Source organism: Nelumbo nucifera, chromosome 8 (assembly GCF_055504915.1).
Source record: "Nelumbo nucifera cultivar China Antique chromosome 8, China Antique-T2T, whole genome shotgun sequence".
Classification (NCBI taxonomy): domain Eukaryota; kingdom Viridiplantae; phylum Streptophyta; class Magnoliopsida; order Proteales; family Nelumbonaceae; genus Nelumbo; species Nelumbo nucifera.
In genome coordinates this window covers 53084815-53094495 of record NC_142656.1, presented here as the reverse complement: position 1 = coordinate 53094495, position 9681 = coordinate 53084815, and the positions used below count along the sequence as shown (strand labels likewise).

At 36.6% G+C, this 9681-nt stretch overlaps 1 protein-coding gene across 1 annotated transcript; it reads right to left on the bottom strand.

The window, feature by feature from the left end:
* Positions 1–6343: 6343 nt before the first annotated feature.
* LOC104601596 (Ribosomal protein L17 family protein) lies at positions 6344–7985 on the bottom strand. The gene is made up of 2 exons (XM_010264989.3): positions 7654–7985; positions 6344–7011 (listed from the first exon to the last, which is right to left on the bottom strand). Exons 1-2 carry the CDS (start codon positions 7913–7915, stop codon positions 6602–6604), a joined length of 672 nt encoding a protein of 223 aa, XP_010263291.1. The 5' UTR covers positions 7916–7985; the 3' UTR covers positions 6344–6601.
* Positions 7986–9681: the final 1696 nt, after the last annotated feature.

Genomic DNA, 9681 nt, shown 5'->3' with positions numbered 1-9681 from the left:
GAGACAGGTGGTGTAAGTGGGTGATGGACTACATCAAAAAATGCCATTACCCCATATTGGTAAATGGGATAGTGGTAGATTTCTTTCCAGCTTTGAGAGGGATAAGACAAGGAGATCCCCTTTCCCCTTTTGTAGAAGTTTTGGGGAGACTAATTTCTAGAACAAACTCCAAGGACTTAATAAGAGGTTAGAGAGTTGGAAGGGAGAATATGCAGCTCACACATTTGCAATTTGTAGATGACACAATACTCTTTTGTGAAGGAGGGGACCTTAATAGGATAAGAAACTTGAAGCTCACTATACAACTCTTTGAGCAAATGTCAAACCTTAAGGTGAATTTTGAGAAGATTTGTTTAGTTGGGATCAATATGGGGGAGGGGGAGACGCCGGAGTGTGCAAACATTTTGGAGTGTACAATTTCTAATTGACCCTTAAACCACCTCGATTTGCCATTGGGAGATAACCCTCAGAAAGATGAGTTTTGGGTTCCAGTTGTGAAGAGGTTTGAAAAGAGACTAGCAACTTGGAAGAAGAATTATTTGTCTATTGGTGGGAGAATCACTTTAATCAGGTCTATATTAGCTAACCTTCCTGTCTACTTTTTATCAGTCTTTAAGGTTCCAATTAGGGTAGCTAGCAAATTAGAAAAACAAATGAGAGGCTTTCTTTGGGAGCCGGGGGAGGAGAAGGACCATAGGGTTAGGTGGAAGATGGTTTGTAGGAGAAAGAGGGAGGGAGGCTTGGGCATTGGGAACATAAGGAATAGGAATTTGGCACTACTAAGGAAATGGCTGTGGAGATTTTCATTGGAGAAGGATCAACTTTGGGTGAAAACAGTGGGCAATATTCATGGGGTAGCAGACAATGGATGGGATTCTGGGATTCAGGCAAGGACTACAAGAGCAGCACCTTCGAAAGCTATTCAAGCTATTTTGCCATTGTTCTCTCCATAGATCAGGTATGACTGCACTCAGGCAATCTCATCAATTTTTGGGAACATATCTTGTTTTTTGAAAAGGTAAGGTAATTTATTAAAACAAGAACTAGTACAAATTACCTTCCCAAAAGGTAAGGTAATTTTTGGGAACATATCTGGATTGGGATTCTCCCTTAAAAGACCAATTCCCAAGTCTTTTCACTCTTTCCACATTTAAAAATGAATCAGTTTCCTCCTTCCTTATTCCTTCTAATTCAGTTTATGGGTTCAGCTGGAACTTGGGCTTTAGAAGGGAAATCAAGGACACAGCGTTTGATTGTATTTCATCCTTGTTACCCATTCTTGAAGGGGTCTTCCCAGAGCCAACAAAGGCAGACAGTAGAATTTGGGCACTTACCCCCTTGGGTTCTTTCACATGTGCTTCTTTCTTTAAAGCCCTAACACAATCTTCTTCTTTGGGTTTGTCCTTCCCTGTTAAAGAGGTGTGTTGTCCTCCTATACCTCCAAAGGTTGTGAGTTTCTGTTGGGAAGCCTTTCTGGAAAGAGTTAATATAGGTGATTTACTTCAAAGAAAAAGGCTCAATAGTTGTTTGAGTCCTCACTGGTGTGCTCTTTGTAAAGTTGATGGTGAGTCTGAATACCATTTATTAATTTCCTGTCGGTTTACTAAAGTCATTTGAGAATGGTGTACTTCTTTGTTTGGGTGCAGGTGGACCCCCCCTCCCTTTGAATGTGCAATGTTTATTCAGTTCCATGCTGAGTTGGCCAACAAAAAGGGCCAAGATTATGTGGAGATGTATGAGGGTTGCAGTTTGTTGGCCAACTCAGCTAAGAAGGCATCAAACTCTTGTTGGATTCCTCCACCTCATGGCTTTATTAAACTGAACTTTGATGGCAGCAGTATGGGTAATCCAGGGCCATCCGGAATAGGAGCAATAAGAGATAAACATGGGAATCTGTTTGCTATGTTTTCTGGACCAATAGGGGAGGGAGATTCCTTGAGGGTTGAGATACTTGCAACTCTTGAAGGGGTACAAAGAGTCAAGGATATGCAATTTAATAAGATGATCATAGAAGGAGACCCTGAAGTTGTGGTGAACTGGTTAAAAGAGGACAACGCTAGGATATGGAATTACAGCAATGAAAAGAGAAAATTTAAGTGACTGACTAAGGATATTGAAATTCAGTACAAATGGGTAAAGAGAAGTGCAAACTCACTGGCAGATGGTCTAGCTAGGCAAGGGGTGAACAAAAACTCTTTATTTTGGGCCGTATTGTAATTGTATGTTGGTGTTCAATGCTTGTTCTAGGGAGCTAAGATTGTTTAGCCTCCTTGCTTTGTAATTTTTCTAATATAAATTAATACAATTCACGGTTATTGATCAAAAAAAAAAAGGAATACACACAGGATGAAAAGAAAACAGCATATAAATTGCTTACTATTCCCAAGAACACAGGACCATATCAGAGATTGAACCTCTATTCCAAGAAAAACAATATACAGTGGATCAAAAGAAAAATGCATATATTCAAGGCGAGGCATTTTTCAAGATGTGAATAAAGATAATAGTTAGCTACATGGCAGAAAGGAACAGCATCTATTATTCTATTAACTGACCACATAGTAAAACTATCATTCATATAATTTTAGTATGGAAATTACTTTGATTTCAAGTCAAAGTAGACTACTCTCTCTCCTGCTATACATGGAATCAGAAAATACAATGTAGCTAATCAAATAGGGGATAGATAGTTGATCAAAAAATAAATAAATGAATAGGGGAAGGTGGTATCCCTAAAAAAAGCCTGTTAGGATAGTTGGTATGGTTGTTTCCTTGTTGGAAGAAGCTGAGCTCATAGTTGCATGTGGAAAATAAGATAATGGAATTTCCTGCACCTAAAAGCAAAAGATATGGTACAACTTGAAATGGTAAGTTAGTAACTCAGATCCCTAAAAACTTGTGTAGCATCATGAATTTGGACAACGGCCTTGATTTAATTTAAGCATATAAGCATTTATAGGTTTCTGAAAAAACAAATATTTCTAACATATTTGGACACCGCTGACTTTGACCATTATTCAAACATTTATTTTTTTTTCTTTATTTTTTATTCCCATTTGCCTATAACACACTTGTGTGTCTTTATTATCCCCTTTTTTGCTTTCCTCTCTATGTAAAGCTTTATTTTCTATTAGGCTAGAACACCCTGCTACTTTAATAAAAAGGCAACTTTATTCCTTACAATAAAAGGTTGATGGGTAATAAAAAGGCAGCATTATTCCTTACAATAAAATGTCGATGGATTGCCTTAAATCTCATTCCATTTAAAAGTAACAGGTTGAGATAGAGGAAATGTGATAAAAACTTAAAGAATTCCAACAAAGCCTTCAATATGGAACATTGTGTTCATTGGAAAAAACCAATGAACACCCTTTTTTGCTTTCCTCTCTATGTAAAGCTTTATTTTCTATTAGGCTAGAACACCCTGTTACTTTAATAAAAAGGGAACTTTATTCCTTACAATAAAATGTTGATGGGTAATAAAAAGGCAACATTATTCCTTACAATAAAATGTCGATGGATTGCCTTAAATCTCATTCCATTTAAAAGTAACAGGTTGAGATAGAGGAAATGTGATAAAAACTTAAAGAATTCCAACAAAACCTTCAATATGGAACATTGTGTTCATTGGAAAAAACCAACCTAAAAAGAAAATTTACCAAAAATAAGAAATTCCAAGCTTCAATTTCTAAGCCTACAGTGCAGATGTTCCCCAAAGCCCTAGTCTCTCTCCTTATCACACCATGGTCTCTGCCTCTAGTGCTTTTTGAGGTCCCTTTATCACACTATGACCCTTCCTGAACCATTCTGTATTGTTACCACTATTAATCAAGGACAGAATCCCATTTTAGTCTCCTTCCAACCTATACCCCTAGACACCCTGGCTCCACTGCGAATTGATGCAAATGTTTGCAACTTAACAAGAAAATATTATGCAATTGTTTTATATCAGGATTAGAACAATGTCTAAGCTAAAGCTGAAAAGAAGCATAAACAAATAAAACACAATGCATAAAGGTGCAGCCACTATGCAAACTAAATAGTAGTGAGATTTCTTTTATTTTTCTATGTATTAAACGAGAAAGCCTATACTACTCTTGTTGGTTTGGGGAAGACTACCAACTATTAAATTTCCCTAAATTTTTTTAAATAATGCCTTTTCTTGATAAGAAAATATTTGCTTTTTGGTTTAATTTTATTTCCATTATAATTAGTTTCTTAAATAAATTACTGTTCACCAGAACAGCTAAACATCATCTAGCACTTTTATATCTCGATATAGAAATGAAAAATTTTTCCCCTCAAGAAAGGCCATGTTTTTCAAAATAATTCTTGCAATGAAGGTTGTGCCTTGGTATAGTGTTCTTCCAGGACTTTTTAGAGTACATGGTTGAGAATAACAAAAAATAAATTATTGTTGACCAGCACAACTAACCATCTCCAGCACTTTTATATGTCAATCTATAAATGAAAAATCTTTTATCACCCAGATGAAAAGATGTATGAATCACCCAAAAACTGAATCAAGGATTATAAATTTACCTGCTTAAGCTTTGAAAAACCCTGCAAAGACCAGAGGCATGAAGACTAATTGCATCGGAACAGAACTACGAAGACTAATTGCGTCAGAACAGAATATTAGCAACAGAAGGAAAACCTTGGTAAAGACAATAATTTACCTGGTTAAGCTGTGGGAAATCCCTGCAAGGACAAGGCCAAAAGGTATGAAAGCCCTTCAAGGACCAGATCAGACAATAGAAAAACCTGCAAGGACCAGACAGTAAGAATACCTTTTTATGGTTTTAATCGTCAGATGAATTACATACTTCTTTCCATGAATGTCCAAGTCATTGATTTTAATGAATTAAAGTAAGATTATGCTGGTTGCAAGGATTTCAGCATCATTTATGCTGATTTAGAAGCAGGGAAGCAAGACAAGTATCCTTCCTTTTCAGAACATAATAGTTATTTGTTTTATGATACCCGCTTATGTCTATCAAATACCTCTTTACGGGGTTTTGTTATTTGGAGTTACATGTTGGAGTTGTAGTAGGTCATTTTGGTAGAGATAAGACCATTATTATGGTGGAAGATATGTTTTATTGGCTAGTTTGAAAAATGATGTTGCTCATATAATAAAGATGCAGAACATGCCAACTTGCTAAAGGGTGAAAGCAGAACACTGGCTATATACAGTCCTGCCTATTCCTCATGAATCATGGTAGGATTTTGTCCTTGGATTGCCCAACAACAGCTTAAACCAATGGTACAACAATGATAGACTACATAAAAGTGCATGAATCAATCCTAAGCTGGTTTTTAAAGTAACAATTGTGTTGTTTTGGAACTGTCTAGCTGGTAAGCTCACAAAAGTATGGAACATTGGGCACAGGAAACCTTAAGAAGATAGAAATAGAAATATACATTAAAGACAACAAAATTTACTGATCAAAAACATATGCTAGACACAAAACTTATATGTTGACTCTGACTCATATACTAAAAGACCACGCCAATTATAGTGGAATGGTTTACATCTGATTACATGTGGAGATGGATGTGATTTACCTATTAAAATCAAAATCTAAAAAATGGATTAAACAAATGATACAATGAAAAGTAGTACGAAATTGCCCAAGTCAATTCTGAGAACATCTTAAACACGTCCTATACACAAAAAAATCTTGATAAATGATAACAAGGTTTCACTACATGCCCCTTCACTCATCCATTATTTCAAAATTTTTTATTAATTCATTATTTCAAAACATTTGCACAATATTATTCTGCTCTATGTATCTTTAAAAGCTCGTGACTTTCAGTTTCAATTTCAGTTAGATTAAGTAATTATGAGTTTGCTTTAAATTTTTTATAACCAGTCTCAGCCAATGAATGATAAGTATATGAATTTAGGTTACCTAATACCTATAACCAAATGATTTTGTTACAACTTGACTGGACAGTTATAAGGCTGAGAATGGCATTTGGCTCCTTCAGCATCTGGTCAGGGAGGATAGGTTGTTAGCACTGGAGTGAACATCTCGTTTAGGTGGATTCATAGAATAGATTTTAGAGTAGTTGACCATGTTAGGGTGCTGAATTCCTTGTGTAAGCTTTTGGGCTAGGTGGTGTTGTTATTGTAATTGCTGGCCTTTCCTCTTTGTTCTTCTTGCCTCACTGGAGGCAATTTATGTCCTTCTGTAGCTGCCTTGTGCTTTTTTCTTTTCTTTTTTTTTTGTTCTCTTAGTAAATTAGGACCTATTCATTGAAAAAGGTTTAAGCAAATAGACCTAACCTGAAGCATTTTTGCACAAAGTGGCAACCATCAAAACTCAAACCCGCATTTTTACATTTGCCAGATGAGGTTTTACTATCAAACTGAACAATAGCCCCTACCTGTTACATGGTGAGCAGTGCCACAACCAACTTCTTTAAAAGGCCACTGGCAGTCAAATACCAATGGCTGCAAGCTAGAAGACATTGTACATCAAATACAGGTAAAATTGCATATGCTGAAAAATCTTATTTGCAGAAACAGCTGTCCACAAAATTAAATATTTTGAACCATACAAGAAGGATTTTCAAAACAAACTGACACTGCCTAGACAAGCTCAATATAGGCCATTGGTGCATTGTCCCCTCGCCTTGGCAATGTTCTGATGATTCTTGTATACCCACCATTTCTATCTCCATATCTGTCTTGGACTTCTGCAAACAAAGCATGGACAATCTGCTTTTCATAAATGAAGCCCAAGGCCTGTCTCCTTTTATGAAGAGATCCATCCTTCGCTAAAGTGACCATTTTGTCAACATACTTCCTCATGGCACTTGCTCTTGCTCTTGTAGTTTTGATCCTACCATGTTTAAGGAGCTGAGTTGTGAGACCTCGCAATAATGCGCGACGCTGGTCAGGAGGCCTGTTGAGCTTTGGCACTTTCTTTCCGTGTCTCATGGCAAAGAATCGACTGCCATTGTCAATTATGATGAAATTATGCTCAAAGCTAGTAGAATCTGAAAGCAAGACAGATAAAAGTGGTCAAAGCCCTCGCCTAGCAACCCCACAAAGGTGACTGACCAGCAGAGAGAAGTGGAATTTTGACAAGGAACGAACTCCTTCAGCAACATGTAAGAATAGAAAGTGCAAGAGCATCTGATTTTGAAAATTACCAAGTGGCTATTCTGATTTTCATAAATAAGAAAAATGGGATGGCAAAAAATGATAAAAATATTAAGAAAACAATGAATTCTAGACGGAGAGTGTACATTGTAACCATTTAAAGTAAAAAAGAAAGAAAAGGCCTTATAACTTTTCCAGGATTAAACAGCTAAAGCCGCATTGGTGGTAAAATTCTACAGTAGATTTGAGAATCTCTGCGTCCGAACTCACTCTTATGAGAAAACCCAATTCTTGTAAAGTTGCAATTCAAGAAACAACAGCCGGAGCAGGAAAAATCTGAACTTGGATCAAATGCAGATCAAAAACAAAGAATTATCGAGCGAATTCCCTATGTTTTTTTCTTAAAATTCAGAGTAGAAAAACGACAGCACAACTTGTAAACAATTCACCATTGTGAAGCCATAGGATATTATTACAGAGATGAAACAGAGAAACGCTTACTTTGCCGCAATGGAAGAGAAGGGAGTGCTTATTACCTCCATGGGAACCAAAAGAGGGAAGAGTAGACTGCATAGAGAGGCCCGTGTAGGATGGGAGAAGAGCTTTGGGGGTTTTCCGGTGAGTGAACTTGACTTGACACGACGGAGAATGTGGTCCAAGCGGGAAACGGAGTGAAGGAGTTCGAGTAGTTGGAATCGATGGGAGGGCCGACTTCAGCGACATCATACTCCAAGCATTCACACCACCACCGCCGCCGCCTAAACAGCTAGTGGTTGCCGTACAAGTACTCCATGCCATTGCTTCACAGCTCCACTCTCTCTGCTCTGTCTTTCCCCCTTCTCTGTGTGAAATGCGGATTAGGTTTGTTTGCCTCGTGGAAGATAACGGATAGGCATCGTACGACCCCTCTCCATATGTTCCTTTTTTTGCCCTTGATACAGCATATATTTACTTAAGGTTGTGTTTGGTTCGAAAGTAGAACTAACAAAAAGTTGACCCAACCCGCGAACCCAATTCAATCCAACCCGAGAAAACAGGGTTAGGGTCTCATATTTAACTATCTGAATGTGAGAATAACCCGATCCGACCCGGAAATTGGGTTGGATTGGGTCATGAGTCAACCCGCTGACCCGATTAGAAGTCTAATTGGGACTATTTATGCATTGTTAGAAGTTTCTGCTCTTTAATTTTTTCTATTTAATCTTTACTCTTTATTGTTTATTCTTTAAATTGTTAAGTGTTCAAGTTTTTTTATTTTATACTTGAAATTTTAAGGTTAATTCCTTTAATTTTACCATTTTTCATGTAGTTTTTTTTTTTTGTTATTTTTTGGGATGACCCAAATTGACCCATGGGTCAATCCTAACCCGAACATTTAGGGTTAGGGTCTAGCATTTGATAATCCAACTCGAAATTCAACTCAACTCGAAATCAACCCCGAGGTGTCTTGACCCAACACGAACCCGACCCACCCAACCCGATTGCCAGGCCTATTCGAAAGAAAAAGGTAGGAAAAGGAAAGGTATAGGTTTGTATAGGTTCCCCTTCCTTTCCCAACCTCTTTGAACTTTATCTTTTCCTTCAAACCAAACATAGGTTTAGGGTAAATTGTAGATAGGGGTGCAAGATCCAAGACCTGATCCTATTTGGTCGAATTCGACCACCCCTGTTCACATATTCGGAATCAGATTTGGGTCACCCATATCCGATCCGATATATATTATATATTTATAAATATAAAAATATAATACATATATATGTTATTTATTTATTTATAAATATATTTTTTATATTATATTTTTATAAATTTGTTATATTATTTATTTTTTTATAAAAATCATGTATATATATTATGAAAATAATTAAAAAATATTTGTATTTTTTGTTTTTGCTTTATTTAAATTAGTATATATATTTTTTTAATCATTTATTAATTTTTAATGAAAACAAGTCGGATCGGATCAGATCCGAAGATCCAACTTACCAATAGGATTCGAATTCAAATTGAATCCTATCTGATCCAATCAAATCCAATATGAACAGTGTTGGATCAAATTCAAATGTACCCTGATTCAAATGTGATCCGATCCATTTGCATCCTTAATTGTAGATAAGCAATTTGCATTTTGGGGGTAATCTCACTTTTTAGCGCCTGAAATTTTTTTTTACGCATGTTTAGGTTCATCGCAAGTCCATGTATCTGGGGTTCCTCACAAACCCGCATGTGTCTTAGCTTTATCGCATATTTGTGCTAGCCAAAGTTCATCGTGACCTGTCTTATGTGTGAATTCATCGCAATCGCGGATTTGTGATGAACTCATCGTAATCATGTGATGGGTTCTGGATTCATCGCAAGTGTTCGTGTAGTGTTGGTTTGACACCATTTATAATTTAAGGGTCTTAGTGACCACTATGTACCTACACTTCTGCCATAGTTTAAAACATCAAGCCAATCACATTTAAATAAAAAAATGTTGTGGTTCCCATGGTAGCCTAATAACTTAAAGATATCTATTACCACACCCAAAATAACTTATATCTCTTATAATAGGATTTTGATTATT